This window comes from Rutilus rutilus, assembly GCF_951802725.1.
Source record: "Rutilus rutilus genome assembly, chromosome: 12".
Lineage (NCBI taxonomy): Eukaryota > Metazoa > Chordata > Actinopteri > Cypriniformes > Leuciscidae > Rutilus > Rutilus rutilus.
In genome coordinates, this window is record NC_140217.1 from 36014225 (window position 1) to 36035018 (window position 20794).

The following is a 20794-nucleotide window of genomic DNA, read 5'->3' on the forward strand; positions in this document are numbered from 1 at the left end:
GTTACTAATATATTTGATGTATTTTTTTCTGATAAATAAGGTTTAATCTCTTCAAAACAAACTAAATGTAAAGTTACTTAAGCTTTTATATTTGTTATATGTAGAAAGATGGATTTTGTGTACATGTATGTGATTGATATGATTTTTGTATTGACATTTTAAAGAACGTTAAAAAAAAAAAAAGATATTTAGATGTTAAATAATTTACACTTTAAACTACACAGGACCACTCCTGATAGTCATTATCATACTGTCTGTATGCTGATTGTATAGAACAGTAATGAGAATAGTCTATGATCAGGCTCAATCAGTAGATTTTCTTTTTTCTGCCTTGTGAACTGAACAGAATGCCGTGATCTGGGGGAGAATAAAAGTCAATAGATTCTTCCTCAGGTTCCACTTTAACTGGCAGCTCTGCTTGAGATTTGCTTTCAGCCTTCTGAGGAACATCTTCCATCTTTACAACGATGTTCTCACGAATTGTGATCTGCATGGGTGGCAGAGCAATGAAGCTCTGTATGATGTCTTCTCGTGACGCGCCGGGCCTCACCGCGAGCACTGATCTGATGACCTCGTCTTCAATGCTTGCCTCCACAGCATCTCCCGTTTCTGGTTTAAGAACCAGGTGACCGCTGATCATCATTATGATGGCAGGGGGGTTATAATGCGTCTTGCATGAGAAACAATATACAGTGGGGCTTGACAATGTCACGTCCTTGAGTATATGTGAAAGAGGACAAATGAAGATATTCTTAATGTTTACACCAACGATGTCACATTTAATAGTTTCTGTTGGCACGACTTGAACAGCAACTGCTGTGCCTTGAGATGGGATGTTGACAATCTGTGTTTTTTTGGTAGTTGAAAAGGATGTGTTGCCCATGAACTTTCTCACAGAGACGTTTGTGATGTTGTACCATTCTCCAACAGTAATGTTGTGCTCACACCAGACCGTTAGACTAATGTAGCCTGTGGTATCTGCTACAGTATACTCAGTTCTTGGAAGATACCGTCCATCCCATACAACACTGTTTCCCTTGCGCACCTCCTGGATAATCTTTGCATTGATGTTGACCTGTGCAATATGCAGAAAACAAGCAGATGCGTATGGGAAAGTGACATGACGCTTTTTTTCATGGTCTGGAGTTATTAAAAAAATACATACAAATTTCCATTTATAAAAAAAATACTTAAACACACCTCTTTTTTTCATGGGTGAATTTTTGTTTTATATATAATTAATAATCTAGGTATGAAAATGTAAATCTAGGTGCATGGAGTAACTGTCCCAAGAGACGATGATGAAAAATACAGGAAAAAAATCCTTAACATAATCTTTTATACTTGTTTTTTAAAATAATCTTAACAGACTTGCATGAAGCAATTTTTTTTGTGACAAAACAAGAAATTATATCAAGAGAGAGGAGCCCCGTGAATGGATATAATACATATCCAAGAATATGTTTAAATTGTAAAATATTAATAATTATAAACTACCTACCTTATTTGATTTTGTATCAAGGTTTAGGAGTTCAGACAGTTGTACACATTGTGGTCTAGCAGACAAGCTGTTAGATGTTTCCCCTCGTTCACGAACGCAGGACATTTTGGAGCTGTGTGTGTAAAACACGCTCGTTTTTCTGCTGGACTCCACAGATGGCTGTACTACGACATCATCTAGAGTAACGAGACTCCTGTACAAAGGTTTTGATGTTTTAGACAGACATTTACAATAAATCTGACTACATTGGTTAATGTGGAGTTGTATATGTAGTTTAAAATGTTGCTTAACAAAACACCTCAGTGCATAGGCCTATATTTGGCATTTTAGAAACTTTAGAAACATAGGATGCCTTTATTTTTGTGAGCGAAGACTTACCGGGTGGTTTCAGCATTGTGGAAGTGGATGTGATCTTCTGGTCTGAAGGCCACAACTTTGCTATATTCACCTTCATGTTGAAGAATAGCATCAAAATATGGCTTCTTGCTGTCTTTTATAGGGCTCACTTCACAAAGGAACCCCTTGACTTGATTCCTTAATTTTTTGGATGGACTTTGCTCTGCCATGTCTGATCACATGGATAACAGCTGTTACTGTAGTCACTTTTCAAAGTTAGATCGAACAGTTGACAATACAAACAGTAAGGACCGTCGGTAGTGGGATGAAAGGGTGTGACAGTAGGGGCCCCCGCTGCCCAGTGGGCCCCACAAAATCCAGCAGTTATACTATACAGGCCCCTGTTGAATGAATAATTCTAATATTTATATTAGTTGTATGCCTGAGATTTAAATGAAAACCACAAAAACATGTAATTTGGTTAAATATTTTTCCAAATATCTGCTTCTCTTACCTCCCTAAAAATGGTTTAGTCCGATCTAAAGTATGTAACGTCATTAATTATTCAGTCAGTGACAAACATCAGATGGACCCAATAAAACTGTAAGTCCCACCCCAGCTCGTGAACAGAACAAATCAGAGTTGAGGCGGCAGTGCCTGAAGTTAACGATGAACTTGGTGGAATGTCGGGGGGAAAAACCCCATCAATCAGGGTACCAGAAATGCCATGAAAAGAAGGAGAGGGAGGCCAGGAGAGTTGTTGTATCCCAGTCGACCAAGGCGTTCTTAAAGACAGGTTGCATTGGTATTTCGCTGGGAATAAGAAAACTAGCGTCTACAAGCCTGCCGGGTAGGCCTAATGTTACTGTCACTCTTCATTATCGGTGCGCACCACAATCGACCGAGTGATTACGTGCAGGTTAAAATTCCTGTCTTTTTACACTATTGTAAATAGAGTTAAAAAATTGACACGAGTCACGACGCATTGCAAAATGCACCTTCGTGTTTTCTTGATGTAACAAATACATCATCAGCCGGCAGGTAAGCCAGGTCACCTGAGGATGTATTTATTACATGAAGAAAACACGAATAGCCTACTGCACTTGGATGAATACATTTATTAGATTTAGTTAATAATATTACCGGTTCCATATTATCTTTATAAAAAAAATAAGACAATAAATGATTTTATTTTTTAAATTCGACTGCATTCTTGTCCATTTCTAAATGTTTACTTTTTATGAATTATAACAGATTGATGGGGAAAAAAACATTATTTTGCTGTTACTTTTTTAAAAATTGGTTTTATTATTATTTAACAATTTCTTGCTTTTTGTTAGTTTTTATTAGTTGTAATTTTTATATAAACATTTAACTTTTAATATAAAGGTTTTACAATAACATCACCATCTTCTGTTATATGTGGGCCTCCATGCTCATCTATTTACAGTATATGTTATTGGTGGAGGGGTGGCGCCATCAATTTTGGGCCCTATGAAAGAATATGAGGTTGGGCCCCTTACCGCACCCATTCCGTTAATAAAATCAATCTCTGGGGCCCCTAAAAGTGCCTGGGGCCTTAGAATCGTCCTAACTTTTACCCCTTAGCGGCGCCCCCGGGGCCCACATCAATATTTTTTCAGGGGGCCCCGAATCCTCTAGCTACGGCCCTGCAGACAGCAAACACTTAAAATATCTAAGCGGACCAGACATGATTATATAATGTTTAATTTATGATATATAAATTAAAATATGCTATATAGCCTATCTACACACACACACACACACACTCTTAAAAATAAATGTTCCAAAAGAGGGTTTTCACAGCAATGCCACAGTGAACACTTTTTAAAAGAACCATATTTTCTTTGTTTGAAGAATCTACCTTTTCCTCTATAAAGAAGCTTTTGTGGAATGGAAAGGTGACATGGATGTCAAAGGTTCTTTATGGAAGAACCTTTGTTTTTAAGAGTTTGTCTAGGCCTATATATATATATATATATATATATATATATAACTACTGGAAACTACATTTCTTTTCTTTTTTTATTATTATTTTTCTTTCCAAGTTTCTAGTTCTTACCAACGATTATTAATTGTTCCCTTTAAATGGTGTGCACTTCAGCGTTATCACTGTCACCGGAACCACAGAAACGCATGCAAACACACTGATAACAACTGACTCAAAAACACCTCTTCTTTAGAAGGATAGAAAAATCAACAATAAAAAAAAACATACTGATAATTACCATATTCATATATAATATGTTATATCTTGTTTGTGTTGTGCTGCATTATGCAGCCCATGATCATTCAGATCACAGCAAACATACTCGGATGGTAAACCACTTCTCAGATCAATGCATTTGTTTATCTGAAAACAACTGGTGAAAGAGATCTTAATACACTATAGGCTATACTGACTAAGATATTTATGTAAAAGAATAGCGGAGAATATGCTTACCTGTTCTCACTTGTCTCTTACGTTGTAAAAATGAAGTTTGGACTTTGCTCATCAGATGAAAAGCAAACATGCTTTATATAATTCTATGATCTTTAAATAGGCTATTAAAAATAGAAGGACACCGCCCAAATAATGATTATTTATTGTATTTTTGTATTTCAATATTTTTGGACGATTGTTGCTTGTTATTGTTAACTAAAACTAAAATGTTTTCATTCATTGAAATAAAGCTAAAATAAAATTAAAATTACTCAAACTAAAACTGAAATAAAAAATAAATTGAATCTAAATAGAATCGAAAAATAACTGTTAAAACAAAATATTAATAAATAATATAATAGTAAATGAATAATACTAACACCGTTTACACAATACATTAAAAAAAGTTATGTTTTTTGCCTCATTATCCCAGTTTGTTTGACAAAAATGTATTGATATTAGAGAATTTAAAGAGAGAGAGAGAGGATATGGTATTTAGAAGCAAGAAAGCGTCTCTTTTTTCGTTAGGAGATGCCCAATAAGAGAGCTAGTTTCGATACTTTCTCCACGCCTCCTGGCAGAAACGAAGAATAAAACCGCAGTGCAGACTCATGTGAGGATCATATGACCGCCTGAGATCCAACATGGCTCGCGTGCTGCTCTTTTATCTGGTTACTCTGTCGGGTGTTTTCGCCGGACGGTATTTTAACGAGAACGAGCCCTGCTACAGACCCCAGCCGAGGAGAAACCTACAAGGAGTGAAGTATGACAGACCAGCATTTTTCTAAACTTTATCAAACTTACGTTGGATGTGATTTAAGAAATCCGACACTAGGGCTGTGTCTCAAAATCTAGTGAGCTGCCTTGTTCAGTCAGGCGACTTGCGAGTAATCCACACTGTACTGTAGCCTATTATGCTAAATATACTTTGAACATACGTGTAGGTTTTAATAGGTTAAGTTACTTTTTTTGAAACTTGTTATAAAAGAGGTAAAATAAATGGTAATAAATGTTCTACGTAATCTCATGTTGATAAATATGCTAAATAATTTAAGTTATTTCCTGTAACTGTCTTTATGCTAATGTATTTCCTGTTGTGCGTGACTTACAGTTGATGTTATATATACATTTTTTGATCCTGGCTCATATGGGTTATGTTCGGAATAACGGCCACTTTTACTATTTTTGTCAAATATAAAATGTGAGTTTTCTGCTTTGAACTGATTTGTTAAACTGTTCAGTATAGACAACAGCATACTGTATATCCCACAACGCAATGCACTCAAATTGACTTTAGATTTCCAGCGTAATGCATGAATCAGTTTTTCCCATTGTTTGGTCATCTCATTTTAATTTTTTGGCTCAATTTTCGTCCAGTGTACTACAGGCGGCTCACGTCATGGCAATTCGGCACATGAAATTATTAAGAGAAAAACACAGCAGAGTGGTGAAAAGGTAGCCATCATGAGACCGTTTGACACCTGTTTCTATTATAATTATAAATGTCATGACCTCAAGGTTCATTTCCCATTTTTGGTTGTTGATTGAAGAACAGATGGCCTGTTGCATGAGGGTTTTTTTGCTGGATTTTCCTACATGGCCCGTTGCTGCTTGCTGTGAATGCCCTTTCAGTGTTTTTGTGGTCAGTGAAGACTACACCGTATACGTAGATGGTTGAACAATGGTTTTTCTTGTATTCTCCAGGACTGGACCACGCCCTTATGAATATATGAATTTAAAAGACATCCCCAAAGTATGGGACTGGAGAAACATAGATGGAGTCAACTTCGTCAGCACCACACGCAACCAACACATACCCCAGTACTGCGGCTCATGCTGGGCACACGGAAGTACTAGTGCGTTTGCAGGTGAGGGAAAATGTTAAAAATGTTAAGAGGCAGTTCAACCAGGTTTGTCGTGTGTGTGTGTGTGTGTGTGTGTGTGTGTGTGTGTGTGTGTGTGTGTGTGTGTGTGTGTGTGTGTGTGTGTGTGTGTGTGTGTGTGTGTGTGTGTGTGTGTGTGTGTGTGTGTGTGTGTGTGTGTGTGTGTGTGTGTGTGTGTGTGTGTGTGTGTGTGTGTGTGTGTGTGTGTGTGTGTGTGTGTGTGTGTGTATCAAAAGAGGTTCAAGAAGGGGTGCTCAACCAACTAAAAAGGAGGTAAAACTAAAAATTGGAGGAGGAGCTGGGGATGGAGGAGGGTAAACACGATAGCTGCTTATATATGAATACAGTGATAGGCGTCATATTCCTATAGGTAGATTGGATCAGCTGAGTGTCAGCTGATGCGAGCTTGACTAATGTGACCTGCCAAAACTGACGCTACGCTTGATTTTTGAAGGAGGTGTGGCTTTGGAGACCCTCTGATAGAAGGGTGGGATCTTATGTTTTCAAAGCTAGTTTGCTTTTGCTAGCTTCTCCGAAAATTGCCTACCCTACCTTCAAAAAAAGGTTTACATTTTGACGTCTTCAGACATTCAGGCCTTGAGAATGGCCGTTACCTGTCTTTAACCTGTTTTACCTGTTTTTAACAAAAAAAAGTTCCTGTGAATCACAAATGGAAATATTTAGCTATGTCTTGGCTGTTTTTCCCCCACGAAAAACGAAAAAAACAGCCCTATTATAGCCTCATAATTCAAACAACCCTATTTTAGCCACATTCAGGAAAAGCACAGAATGACATGGGGTGATAGTGAAGAAAATAAGAGGTTGTTTAATCATTAAAAGTGCAATGGCCTGGAATGGATATGTCATGTGCCGTTATGGCATTTATGCCATTTTATTTTTTCTGTCTACCACCTGACTCTCATGTGATCTGCAGTTATGATCTAAAGGTGTTTTCCTGACCTACAAGTTTCTGCATGTTTGAGATGAACCAATTCAGCATATTTGTGAACATGATACTTCCTCTTAATCATTACTTTAAAGCTTTACTGACACTTTCCACAAATAGTGTGAAGTACATGTTAGATGAACTATTACATATTAACCAACCATCAATATTAGGTAGGATGATAATCTATTTTGTACGGAGCTCCGCACATGTCAAGCTGGGAAAAAATATATCGAATTAAGAATTCATTCCCTTGTTTTATTAATTCAATCCCTCGTTTTATTAAACCGTGGCCACAAATGAACAATTTGTTTCCTCGTTTTACTAAATCCTGGCTATGTTGTAATAATTTGATACCTTGTTTTACTTAAATCAAAATAAGAGAACGAATTAGAAAAACGTGGCCATGATTTACAAAAATGAGGGAACCAGTCAATAAGTTGTGGGAATTAATTTTTTTATTTGTGGCTACGATTTGACTAAATTGAGGGAACAAATTAGTAAATCATGGCCATGAAATACTAAAACAAGGGAATGATTTCTTAATCCGTGGCCACAATATTCATATATACATTTCTGTCCACGTCATGTGCGGGGCTCCATAATTTTGGTAACAGCCTTGAAAAAAAAAAATGCAATAAATAAAATAGTTTTTATACATAAAAACATGTATAAATATTTTCTAACGGTGAAGCACCTCTTTTTCTTTCTTTTTTTTTTACTGTTTTTTTTTTTTTTTTGTCAGCTAATGTGACTATTTTTTTATTTTAGATCGTATCAACATCAAGCGGAAAGCGGCATGGCCATCTGCCTATCTCTCTGTCCAGAACGTGATTGACTGTGGCGACGCGGGTTCCTGCCATGGTGGAGATCATTCTGGCGTGTGGGAATATGCAAACACTAAAGGCATTCCTGATGAAACCTGCAACAACTACCAGGCCAAGGATCAGGGTAAAAAAAAGTTGTCTGGTTGAGCATCTTGCTTAATTGGATATGCAGTCAGTGCTTGCAGTTATAATTTGATGTGCATTTCTGTTTTTTTCAGATTGTAACGTCTTTAATCAGTGTGGAACCTGCACAACCTTTGGCGTGTGCAATGTTGTAAAGAACTTCACTCTCTGGAAAGTTGGAGACTATGGCTCAGTCAGTGGGCTGGACAAGATGAAAGCTGAGATCTATTCTGGAGGACCCATCAGGTATACAGACTGGATTTGTACGATTAGGAACCAACATTAGGAGATTTATTTTGACACGTTGACGCTTTGCCTTTGTAGTTGTGGGATCATGGCAACAGAAAAGCTTGATGCGTACACTGGTGGCTTGTATTCTGAGTACGTACAGGATCCCGGTATAAACCACATCGTATCTGTTGCTGGTTGGGGCGTTGATGAGAGTGGAGTGGAGTACTGGGTCGTCCGTAATTCTTGGGGAGAGCCATGGGTAAGCAAAACCTGAGAAGTTACGCTGGTGAATCCCTCACACAAGTTTAGATGTTGAATGTATGTCCTGCTCTTTTGTTATTTAGGGAGAGAAAGGCTGGCTCAGAATTGTCACCAGTGCGTACAAGGGCGGCAGCGGGAGCCAGTACAATCTCGCCATCGAAGAGGACTGCATGTACGGAGACCCCATCCTACCCAAGAACTACCTGTAGATGCCCCGTGACGTGCTTTTCGTAGAGACAGTGTAGTCTTCTATCAGTCCAAACTTGCCAAATTTTAAAGGGCATTTGTATCCAGGGCAAGAATGATTTTCTGATGCTGCCCAAGATCAGTTGCAGAGGTTTTAATAGTTTTTAATGAAGATCTCAGGAATGATTTATCAGAAATTGTACAGATTTGTTCTTGTAATTCTGCATTTGTTGGCCTCCTTTTTTTTTAAATGGTTTTCTACACCACTTAATGAACACAAAGGGAAAAGCAATCCATTGTTGCTGTTTTATACTAGGAATTTTTGCATTTTAGGATGTTTTTAATGGCCAAATGATCATTTAATGACTTGCGTGCCGATACGTGCCTAAGTTTTGGGGTTTGCAATTGTTTTAAAAGCGAAAGTAGAGTTTGCTTCTTTTTTTGATGAGAATTTTGCTTTCAATCACACTCAATAAAAGTCTTATCAGGTTTTACTCCAAATGTGTACATTTGCTCTTTATTTCATGTTATCCTTTCCATACTTTAGAAACTAAATCTAATTTAAAACTGGGGATTCTTGCAAATACATTTAAACAGCAGATAAACCTGGATCAAATTAGTGCGCTTGCGTTAACTTCAATTACCTTTTATGAAACCGCTTTAGCCCCACCTTATTTTTTGGGTTTATTCAAGTCAGATGTTGGAGATTAATCCCCGCCTTTCTTAATGTCTTTTACGAAACAGGCCTCAGGTCAACTCACCAACATCTAAACTGTCTGTTTTCATTGCCAGTTAATACACCAGCATAACTCCTCAGTTAGTACAGCAGCCAAGGGCCACACCTTTAGTTTTAACAAATGCTTTGGACCTTTGATTCAAGATTAGAATCTGAATCTGATGAGAACTTTAAATTGCAATAGCCCTTTATTCTGTTAAATTGAGTTAGTTTAGGAATGTTTTGAAGAAACGACAGTAAAGCTGACCCTCAAAGTAAGTCATTTACATCAGATAAATATGGTATCTACCTTTACTATAGGAATATGTGAACAGTTTACCTGACCACATATACAAGCCACTGTACATAGTGAAGTAAAGTGCAAGAGAAGCTTGAGGAGCTGTTTGCATTTGAAATGATGACACTTATAGACTTTAAACATGATTGTATTAAGGTGGCATGAAACAGAAGTTACATAGTCTTATACACTCACCTAAAGGATTATTAGGAACACCTGTTCAATTTCTCATTAATGCAATTATCTAATCAACCAATCACATGGCAGTTGCTTCAATGCATTTAGGGGTGTGGTCCTGGTCAAGACAATCTCCTGAACTCCAAACTGAATGTCAGAATGGGAAAGAAAGGTGATTTAAGCAATTTTGAGCGTGGCATGGTTGTTGGTGCCAGACGGGCCGGTCTGAGTATTTCACAATCTGCTCAGTTACTGGGATTTTCACGCACAACCATTTCTAGGGTTTACAAAGAATGGTGTGAAAAGGGAAAAACATTCAGTATGCGGCAGTCCTGTGGGCGAAAATGCCTTGTTGATGCTAGAGGTCAGAGGAGAATGGGCCGACTGATTCAAGCTGATAGAAGAGCAACTTTGACTGAAATAACCACTCGTTACAACCGAGGTATGCAGCAAAGCATTTGTGAAGTCACAACACGCACAACCTTGAGGCGGATGGGCTACAACAGCAGAAGACCCCACCGGGTACCACTCATCTCCACTACAAATAGGAAAAAGAGGCTACAATTTGCACGAGCTCACCAAAATTGGACAGTTGAAGACTGGAAAAATGTTGCCTGGTCTGATGAGTCTCGATTTCTGTTGAGACATTCAGATGGTAGAGTCAGAATTTGGCGTAAACAGAATGAGAACATGGATCCATCATGCCTTGTTACCACTGTGCAGGCTGGTGGTGGTGGTGTAATGGTGTGGGGGATGTTTTCTTGGCACACTTTAGGCCCTTTAGTGCCAATTGGGCATCGTTTAAAAGCAACGGCCTACCTGAGCATTGTTTCTGACCATCCTCTGATGGCTACTTCCAGCAGGATAATGCACCATGTCACAAAGCTCGAATCATTTCAAATTGGTTTCTTGAACATGACAATGAGTTCACTGTACTAAAATGGCCCCCACAGTCACCAGATCTCAACCCAATAGAGCATCTTTGGGATGTGGTGGAACGGGAGCTTCGTGCCCTGGATGTGCATCCCACAAATCTCCATCAACTGCAAGATGCTATCCTATCAATATGGGCCAACATTTCTAAAGAATGCTTTCAGCACCTTGTTGAATCAATGCCACGTAGAATTAAGGCAGTTCTGAAGGCGAAAGGGGGTCAAACACAGTATTAGTATGGTGTTCCTAATAATCCTTTAGGTGAGTGTATATCCGAGTGAAACTGCTTCTTGAACAAGAACAAATGTAGGACGGTACTTGATTTTGTCCATGGAAAACTTATTTTGATAAAAGATTATGAAGGCACATGAATTAAAAAAATAATTATGTGCATAGATAAATAATTTATAATAAATACTAGAATGTTCCCAAAAAAATAGTCAATTTTGATTTCATGGTGACTTTAATAAAAAAAAAAAATTCAATATACAAAAAGGAAAACCAACATCACAACTTGTTTAAAAGCAAAATAGAGGCTCTAAGAGTTATGACCTCAATACACACATTCAAAGTTCAGCGTTCATGTCAATATTTTGAGAACAAAATATTTTGGTCAAGATAAAAGTTATGTACACTGAAATGGCCTGTCCGTCCATGAAGAGTGCTCCGGTCTGAGTGGATCCTTTCCTTTTTCAAACGTCCCACCAATTTCTAATGTGGTTTTAGTTCATCATGATAAAGTTGGATTTGCAGTGAGCTACAACACAAAATTATAGATTAATAACAAAGTACTGTAGGTGTAAATCTGCATAATTGTGAATTGCATGCAAGTCATGGTTCTTCTCGATCAGTTCCTGGAGGGCCACTGTCCAGCAGAGTTGAGCTCCAACCCTAGTTAAACACACCTGAACCCGCTAATCAAGGTCTTCAGGGTTACTAGAAACCCCAGTTTTGGATCTGGTTGGACGTGCTCTTGATGAATTAATGCCCCCTTAACCCTTTCCCTGCCATTGACGGAATTTCCCGTCATTTATTACACAACCGCCAATCCATGTTTTCCATGTTCATATGGTAGGGGGTCGCTATTAATCTCCGGATCAAAACACAGGCGGAGAAACAGAAACAAGCGATAGACGCATCGCTTATGCACAAGTAAAATAACGTGATCATCAAACATTCAACAGCATATAAATCAATAATGTTACTGAATCCACAAAGAGATACAGGACTGAAGCTCCATCCACCGTTCTGAATCTAATCCGGACAAAGTCTTTGACAAAAATGTGATTTTCTCTTTTTGTTCAGAATGTTGCTTTTTTTTAAATGAAACTTACCCACATTCAAGTGTTGATAAAAAAAGAATGCATGAAGATAGAATAAAACTTTTTTTTTTGTTTAAAAGCAGCAGCTCTGTTCTTCTGATATATTGCATGTTCAGATATTCATAAAAAATATATATTCTGGGGCCTGGAGGCCATGACATTTTTGTGAAAACGATCAAAAACGCTGGTGCTGGCTAGCAACTTTTTTTAAAAGGTACTTCCTCAAAAAAACATTCATGGTTCATTCAAATCTCATGAATTATATTTTAGTTTTTTAAATAAAACTCTGGACAACTCACCAATGAACTCAGCTACAGGGTCATGTTCTCCCTCCGTGCGGATTGTTCCCGCTATGCTGTCGTTTTCTAGGATGGGCAAAAACAGCTGGACAAAATCTGAGGTGTATGGAGGCGTTATCACATCTAGAACCTGTCCAAATTGAAAGCGGGACAGGAAGACTTTAGAGAACCAAGCTCAGACGTGAATAAAGCACACAATATATTGCATTCTATTAAGAAATGACCTGAGCTTCACCTCTGTAACAAAGTATCTAATGAGTGAAATATCTGTGTTGAGCTTCTCCAGACATTTGCGGATGTAGCTGACCACTGGAAGAACATAACCTCGACTCAATAGGTGAACCATACGGTCCAGTAAGGTCTTCTTGAGCTCCATCTGAAATAACAGTCAGAATTTAGCTATGAATTTAAGCACTGGAGGTGGAAATAAAAATGCTTTTGATTTTGTCGTTTTTGCAGCCTGTCTCTTACAAACCTGCTCCATGACATCAAGCTGCGAGTGCTCTGTCTCAAACAGTTTGATGAGCAACTGCAACACCTGAGGATGGAGGAGCGGATGGCATGTGCTGATCTGAGAAATAAAGACAAATTTATTCTTAAAATATGGCGAATCAGTATCTTCATAATAATGGTTTGGGTAGTGACCAGTTGGTATCTTATTGGTATGTTTGGACCCCAAATATAATAGTTTGACATTGAGGTTAGGGTTACCTCATCCAGCAGGGCTAGATGGACAGGAGTGTGGTCTGTCTGTAACTGAAAGTAACGAGGCTCAGACACCGTCCAGTCGACCCACTTCAGCACTCCCATAGCTACCACTGAAAACCTGCACACAAATACAGAAATATCAACTGTTTAGGCCTGGTTTCACAGACAGGGCTTAGATTAAGTCAGGATTAGCCCTTAGTTCAATTAGGACATTTAAGTTGCTTTCAGTAAAGACAGCTCAAACATGCATTTTAGTCTGGGACTAGGCATGAGCCGTGTCTGTGAAACCGGAGGTATATGTTATAAGTACACTACCATTCAAAAGTTTGGGATCAGTAAGATTTTTTTAAAGCAAAGACACATTAACTTAATCAAAAGTGACAGTAAAGACACATATATTGTTACAATATAAAGAGACTTTCAAAAACATTTCAAAAATATTATTGACCCTAATCTTTTAAACGGTAATGTATATCACACCATAGAACATGTACACTTCCCATATGCAGACGATATCAAGTGCGCTCACAATTAACAGCACTGAAGGTCATAGGTGCAATTACACTGTGCAAAAATTCTGCATCTGAGGAGATTATACAGCTTGATTTGGGTTTCACATGCACAAGCATTAAAGGGATAGTTCTCCCAAAAATGAATTTATTCACCCTCACATTCTTTCTTCTGCTGAACACAGAAGAAGATATTTTGAAGAATGTTGGAAACCAAACAGTTGATGGACCTCGATTAGCATTTTTTTTTTTTCATACTATGGAAGTAAATGGGGACCATCAACTGTTGGTCTTCAAAATATCTTTTGTGTTCAGCAGAAGACAGAAATTCATACTGGTTTGGAACAACGTGAGGTTGACTAAATGATGACTAAACTAACCCTTTAAAGATAAATGTGTTTGTACATACCTTATGCACTGGTATAATGTGCTGAGTTCTGCTACTAGCTCAGTAGCTCCCTTGTTTTCATTACAGCAAAGATTATGAACCGTCTCAATGGCCTTTGAGGTGGACTTCAACTCATCCTTATTTATATTCACACGCTTGTTCTAGAAATAAGAGTCAGTTTATGTAATTAAACACAACATTTCTGGAAAACAAAAGGACTGACAATTAAGTTTTTAATATATATGTGAAAAGTGTGTATTTATTACACACCTTTTTCCATGTTTCCACAACACTAGCGGCGTACGCTAAGATGTGGATGTATTTGTGCTTGTGGTCTTGGTTGATTTTAGCTCCGGGTTTAAATAGCGATAGCATGAACAGATCCAAGAAGGCAGGAACTCTGATCTACATGTTGAGAAGAGCAGTTTAGTTCACATTGATTTAGTCAATACACTTTTCTGTAGGTTTTTGTTAAGCTAGGAACAAAGTGTTAGAAATATAGCAGATTTGTGTGCATTTTAAAACTTAAAGGGTTATTAGTTCACCCAAAATTTTTAATTCTGTCATCATTTACTCACTCTCATGTCACTTCAAATCCATAAGACTTACATTCATCTTTGCAAGACAAATGAAGATGTTTTCAATGGAATCCGAGTTATTTCTGTCCCTCCATTGAAAGTGAGCGGTTTAATCCAAGTCTTCTGAAGCGACACAATTGCTTTATATGATAAACATTGAATTTAGGCTTTTATTCACATATAAACACATCTGGTAAGCGAAAGCTCAAGCATGCTTGCATGACAAGCAAGTACGGTTGAGCTTCAGTTTACCATACTTGAGTGCTCTATGTACGTTCGCTGATCAATGTTTATATGTGAATAATATAGGAATAAATTAAATCTGTTCATGATGTAAAGTGATCGTGTCTCTTCAGAAGACTTTGACTAAACTTTTGCTTTTACGATCTCTTTATGAACACTTTGGTCCGTCAAAGGTTTGGGTTCATTTGAATAGACTTTAAATGGAGGGACAGAAATCATCAAAAAGATTAATTTGTATTTCAAAGAAAAACAAAAGTCTTATGGGTTTGGAACGACATGAGGGTGAGTAATTAATGACAGAGTTTTCATTTTTGGGTGAACTATTCTTTTAAACATGAATATACAATGGGTTAGAACAAGAAGTATTAAGGATTAAGGCCACGTTCACACCAAGAACGATAACTATAAAGATATAGTTCTAAAAATCGTTCTCAATATTAAAGAATAGCAGAGTTCACACCACAGCTATGATGATAACGGCACAGAGAAACTATACATATCGTTGGAATCACTTACAGACCGATTTTATCCAGCAGATGAACAGACAATCAGAATACATCCTGCTGTAACAAGCTCAAGCATTTACAGTGACAGACAAGCACGCGCTTAGAATAAACAGAACGATAACATCCGCTTGTGTGAACACCACTATAGTTATCTTCATAGTTCTCGTTTTTGGTGTGAACGGGCTTTTATTCTTCTCTGCATTTCTCCTTTGCTCTTGCTTGTTTCCTAATCTAGCTTTCTGATAAATCTGGCATTGTATACTATAAATATGGTTGGCTTATGTTCCTCTGTTGTAAGTCACTTTGGATAAAAGCATCTGCTAAATGCATAAATGTAAACGTAGATTCTGACCAGCTCTACAGGAGGTGGATCCATGCTACTGAACATCTTGAATAGGACCGTGATGTCGGCTGGGTTCAGAGCCCCTTTGGACAGCATGGCACCAAGAGCCTGGCATGCACGAGGGTATGCAGCAGCTGTGCCCAGCGCTAATGTGATCTGACTGGCATCATGCCCCCTAGACATAATAATAACAATGTTATTGATTTGTTTGCTAACTAGAAGATCAATAAGGCAGATCAAACAACTTTTTCTACACAAATGCACCTCTCATGGGCAAATTTCTGTACTTCCTGTCCAATTCGCCGCATTGCAGAGCCGCCCTGCTCCTCCTGAGCGAGGATGGACATCATGGCCTGAGCAAACAAGTACGTGTGCTCACCATGACACACCATCTTCTGCTCAAAACACACACAAAAATCTGATTATAAAAATGCAATCATAAGCATATACAGTGGCCTTAAAATAAAATAAAAAGAGTTTGCAATGCGCACAGCGAATTCAGGCAGATTTTTCTCCAGGTTCTGTTCTCCTCCATCCAGTAGTGTGGCGAGAGAAGTTCGTAGGACTCTGGAGAAAACCTCCAACTGTTGGCAGGCTGTGGACACGCTTGTGATCTCTCCTTGGTATCCTGCATCTGAAATCAACTGCGCACAACATACACAAACAAGAAATGTAATACCACTACATAAACTGATTCCAGCAATCTGAACATCTTTAACTCAGTTCAGCTCATTTCTCTTTTACCTTGACAGTAAAGTTGAGCATCAGACAGTCTGGATGAGCCTCAGCCAGTTTGTAGAATAGATCTCTCCATGTCGTGTGTGCTATCATCTGCTCCAGCCATGCTGGTGTCTTAACAGAGACGTACACTGCATTCATTAGCCTGAACAACTCAATTAAACGTAACGATGAAACGGAAATAGCCACAAATCTTTTCTTCAGTGCGTGTAATAATGGATAATAAAAAAAGTAGGGCAGGGACTTGGACTCGGACTCATGCATTGGTCGTTGACTGGATTTTGAAATGTGGCTGTTACTGAATCATATACAATAAGATCTATAACATGCATTTACAAAATAGATATGGTGAATTTTTATTTCCTGTCATCTTTAAAGGGATACTCCACTTTTTTTGGAAATAGGCTCATTTTACAACTCCCCCAGAGTTAAACAGTTGAGTTTTACCGTTTTCGAATCCATTCGATTAGCATTAATCCATTAGCATAGCTTAGCATAGATCATTGAATCGGACAAGACCATTAGCATCTCTCTCAAAAAAATGACCAAAGAGTTTTGATATTTTTCCTATTTAAAACTTGACTCTTCTGTAGTTACATCGTGTACTAAGACCGACAGAAAATGAAAAGTTGTGATTTTCTAGGCTGATATGGCTAGGAACTATACTCTCATTCCTGAGTAATAATCAAGAAACTTTGCTGCGGTACCATGAGTCCAGCAGGCGTAATGATATGACGCAGCACCTGAAAATAGTCCCCAGCTCAGTAACTTCCAACGTGACCGGGACAAAGTTTGTCTAACCTATTAGACCTATTTTCAGGCGCTGCATCATATCATTACGCCTGCTGCATTCATGGTACCGCAGCAAAGTTTCTTGATTCTTATGCAGGAATGAGAGTATAGTTCCTAGCCATATCAGCCTAGAAAATCGCAACTTTTCATTTTCCGTCGGTCTTAGTACACGATGTAACTACAGAAGAGTCAAGTTTTAAATAGGAAAAATATCAAAACTCTTTGGTCATTTTTTTGAGAGAGATGCTAATGGTCCTGTCCGATTCAATGATCTATGCTAAGCTATGCTAAAAGTGGTACCGCCAGACCCGGAGATCGGCTGAATGGATTCGAAAACGGTAAAACTCAACTGTTTAACTCTGGGGGAGTTGTAAAATGAGCCTATTTCCAAAAAAAGTGGAGTATCCCTTTAATGTGAACACAAATCATGTCTGGCTAGTGTTTTTGGAAACACAGTAACTAATATTAAAAAACGTTCACCTCTCCTTCTACAGTGAAGATAGAATCAGCTTTCTGAGGGTCAAAGTGTTTGATCAATAGACTCTTTAAATGATTCTCTACACGCTCCTGCACCTGCGCGGGCTCCACACCTGCAAAGGAGACACAGTGTTTAGAGATGCTGACAGCTTTTTTATAATAGGTGTGAGTGTGACTGACTCTCAATTCTCAAGCTGTCTTGTTCACACGGTTTCAATTTATTCAGCTACTTTTCTTTTCCCACCTTAGCTTTGAACATCACCTGTAACCATGGTGACAGTGTCACGCGTCCAATCAAAGCGCGAGTTCATCTGTTAATTTACCGACCGACAACGACAGAGGTGTGGAGAAATTTAAGTATAAACGCATTTATATTGAATAATTGGGCAACATATTGACTGACCCATCTGGATGAGCCACTCCGCCAGTAGATTGACCGTCTGTGCAACAGCAGAGTAGTTCTCTGAGAGCAGCTGGATCACATGCTCAGGTGAACCTCCTGCCTGGAAATACCTGCGCAGACAGGGACACAAACACAGCTGCACTCACCGACGGGACGTCTGACAAAGCTTTATCCATGGAAATCACCCCTTTCTTCATTTGGTTGACTTACGTTTTCAGGGTGTTAAACACGGTGGGCTCCATTATGTAGTCTCTGCTGGAGAATTTTTGCAGACACTCCTCCTGAACTTTTCCATCAGTCTCAGCATCCGCGTATCCATCCTCCTGAAGCGATAGAAAACTGTTAAGCATATTTTAGTGGCTAAAAACTAATTTAAGCTATTTAACGAGATTTTAATGGTTCAAATTATCATAGATCACATGTGCATATTACAATCCAACATATTAACTACTGTTACTGAAATATTAGGCTACATTTAAATTAATCATCTGGGTTACTATTGTGTTTACGGACATCTACGACAGCTCTAGCAATTTTTGTTGTTGTTGTTGGGCGGTACCATAGTAATACCTCGTTTAGTCCATGTAACGTTACTTTGTTTTATTTGGCATCATGGTAGAATCGTGGATTTTTAACGTACCACGTTATTATTTGACCTACACTAGAGTTCGATATAAATAATGATATAAGAAAATGGTAAACATGGTACAACCACAGTATTTAGTAAGCGTATGAAAAGCAAGTTACTAGTAGTTATGATATCAGATTATAATTCTAATATCTTGGTGTGGCTAAACTACCATGTTGCCGTCGTGACCCTCCCATTCTCCAACGTTGCCGTAGTATTCTTCGTCCATGGAGAGAAATAAATGGAATTATTTTATACAGAAAAGCGACTGTTTACAAAATACGTACGAGAACACCGACCGGCGCGTGTATAATACGTAATTTGATAACGGAGTAGAGCGCCGCCTGCAGGGCTGGCGGAGACTTCAAACTGCGATACGGACAGCTCATAGAATAAGCGACTAGAATGGCTAAGCCATTAACAATCTAAAATGGGAGGTACTAAATATTTACAAATAATATTATTTTATTCCTAAATATGTTTTTTGAAATACAATAACAGTCAATGTCATTATTAAGGTGTAATTATTGGCAGATCCGCTGTTGAAGGGGCGCCTTGTCACGTGGTATTTGTTACCTTTTTCAGCGCTTTTTGAGTTTTCTGAGGCAGATTTAGGGTGATTAGAATTTATGCAAGTGATAAGATTTAAACTTTTATTTCTAAGAATACTTGTCCATGTTTAAATGTCACCTTAGGGTTTGAATGCGACCCAAGCGTCAAAAGTTATTGTCTTGTAACGTGTATCGCCCAGTGGGGGTGTTGTAAACTCCTAAACTGTCAGAAGAGCCATTTTGAGCGCTGGTTGAAATCATTCTGCTAACACAAACCAATGGAAACTTTAGTCAAAAGTCAAGTTTAGAGCCAAATGTTATACACACTCTGTGTTTATGGTATAGAGAAACTTGCGGCGGGATTACTTCGGATAAACTGTATTCTAAATGACAATTATTAAAAATACTCAAACAATATATACAATAATAAACTGATTTTTAAGCCAGTTTAATGTAATTTAAGTTGAAATGACTTAAACATCCAAGTTTTACAGTGTGGTCTGCCCAGCCAAAAATATTAATTAAATGGGATTTTTATGGGTTTATATAATAATTTCGACTAATTGTTTTGACTTTTTAGAAGAAGAAAAAAAGAGGGTAAGTTGAACAACGTGAAGGATGTTCTACTGCGTTATATTGTATTTACTCATATATGTACTGTTCTTCAGTCATATCAGATGTAGTCGATATCTCTCCGGCAGATGGCTCCGAATGAAATTGAGTGTCGAGAAACACATTCAGTCCAGTAGGTGTCCATGCAGTCCATGTCGAGTTGAGAGTGGCAAAGGCTGAATAAAAGCTTCCCAGTCCCTACAAAAAGGCATGGGCTCTACACTGTAGTAACCAAACTTCAATAAAAATTTAATATCAGATTTAGATCTAAAATAACCAGCACTGAAACGTCTAGTGTCATGAACTCAAGATGTGCATTAGGCCCTTAATACTTTAAATGCTAAACCTAATATTATTATTTTAAAACAATAATAATAATAAATGACAATGGCTAAGACTTGTAGAGCCCCAGATCTTCTGTCAAGAATAATTGTTCAGATTCATTTTGTTTTAGTAATGTTTGTAAAATGATCAGCTAAATAAAGCTAGTTTAGGCTGTTAATACTCTGTAAAATCTAATTCTGCATGGATTTTAATGAGATGAGCTGAAAATCTAAGTAACATTCATGAGTTGCATATGCCTATTGTGTGGTGTGTCACACTTGTCTGATGTCTGTGGCTTGTCGCTGACATCAGTTAATACATTACAAATAGCTTATGTTGCTCTGGTTTAAAGATCTAATAACATATAATACATAAAGAGTCTAATAACATATAAACTAAGCAGAATCTGGGAACTCAGCGGTAGATGATGCATTACTACAAACCATCTGCAAGATAGGAACTTTAAAACAACTTATTTTGTCCATTTTAAACAGTAAAATTAATGTTCTTCCA

At 38.0% G+C, this 20794-nt stretch overlaps 3 protein-coding genes across 4 annotated transcripts; 1 reads left to right on the plus strand and 2 right to left on the minus strand.

Moving 5' to 3' along the window:
• Positions 1-80: 80 nt before the first annotated feature.
• LOC311301638 (uncharacterized protein) lies at positions 81-4486 on the minus strand. The gene is made up of 4 exons (XM_084426915.1): positions 4302-4486; positions 1880-2069; positions 1502-1694; positions 81-1075 (listed from the first exon to the last, which is right to left on the minus strand). Exons 1-4 carry the CDS (start codon positions 4369-4371, stop codon positions 308-310), a joined length of 1221 nt encoding a protein of 406 aa, XP_084283041.1. The 5' UTR covers positions 4372-4486; the 3' UTR covers positions 81-307.
• A 375-nt stretch (positions 4487-4861) lies between these two features.
• On the plus strand, positions 4862-9238 carry ctsz (cathepsin Z). Its single transcript, XM_084426917.1, has 6 exons — positions 4862-5043; positions 5985-6148; positions 7881-8060; positions 8155-8305; positions 8384-8549; positions 8635-9238. The coding sequence occupies exons 1-6, from the start codon at positions 4925-4927 to the stop codon at positions 8758-8760; spliced, it is 906 nt and encodes a 301-aa protein (XP_084283043.1). The 5' UTR covers positions 4862-4924; the 3' UTR covers positions 8761-9238.
• A 2070-nt stretch (positions 9239-11308) lies between these two features.
• Positions 11309-19133, minus strand: nelfcd (negative elongation factor complex member C/D). Of its 2 annotated transcripts, none has more exons than XR_014629376.1 (15): positions 18967-19133; positions 18377-18489; positions 18167-18276; positions 17767-17876; positions 16501-16608; positions 16248-16400; positions 16021-16151; positions 15766-15931; positions 14357-14491; positions 14108-14247; positions 13193-13307; positions 12957-13052; positions 12717-12857; positions 12482-12604; positions 11309-11617 (listed from the first exon to the last, which is right to left on the minus strand). XR_014629376.1 is itself a non-coding variant. In XM_084425425.1 (15 exons), exons 1-15 carry the CDS (start codon positions 19021-19023, stop codon positions 11583-11585), a joined length of 1740 nt encoding a protein of 579 aa, XP_084281551.1. In that variant the 5' UTR covers positions 19024-19133; the 3' UTR covers positions 11309-11582. The 2 variants fall into 2 exon arrangements, 1 of the variants encoding a protein (XP_084281551.1); XM_084425425.1 differs by having other exon boundaries at positions 12482-12611.
• Positions 19134-20794: the final 1661 nt, after the last annotated feature.

Excerpts from the sequence above, each read along its gene's own strand:
- LOC311301638 (XM_084426915.1), bottom strand. The coding sequence starts at position 4,371 with ATGTTTGCTTTTCATCTGATGAGCAAAGTCCAAACTTCATTTTTACAA. Across the intron at positions 1,695-1,879 it reads CACAATGCTGAAACCACCCG|GAGTCTCGTTACTCTAGATG; the intron begins GTAAGTCTTCGC and ends ACCTTTGTACAG. Across the intron at positions 1,076-1,501 it reads TTGATACAAAATCAAATAAG|GTCAACATCAATGCAAAGAT; the intron begins GTAGGTAGTTTA and ends CATATTGCACAG.
- nelfcd (XM_084425425.1), bottom strand. The coding sequence starts at position 19,023 with ATGGACGAAGAATACTACGGCAACGTTGGAGAATGGGAGGGTCACGAC. Across the intron at positions 18,490-18,966 it reads AGGGTCACGACGGCAACATG|GAGGATGGATACGCGGATGC; the intron begins GTAGTTTAGCCA and ends CTATCGCTTCAG. Across the intron at positions 16,401-16,500 it reads TGCTCAACTTTACTGTCAAG|TTGATTTCAGATGCAGGATA; the intron begins GTAAAAGAGAAA and ends TGTTGTGCGCAG.
- ctsz (XM_084426917.1), top strand. The coding sequence starts at position 4,925 with ATGGCTCGCGTGCTGCTCTTTTATCTGGTTACTCTGTCGGGTGTTTTC. Across the intron at positions 5,044-5,984 it reads AGAAACCTACAAGGAGTGAA|GACTGGACCACGCCCTTATG; the intron begins GTATGACAGACC and ends TGTATTCTCCAG. Across the intron at positions 8,306-8,383 it reads TATTCTGGAGGACCCATCAG|TTGTGGGATCATGGCAACAG; the intron begins GTATACAGACTG and ends TTGCCTTTGTAG.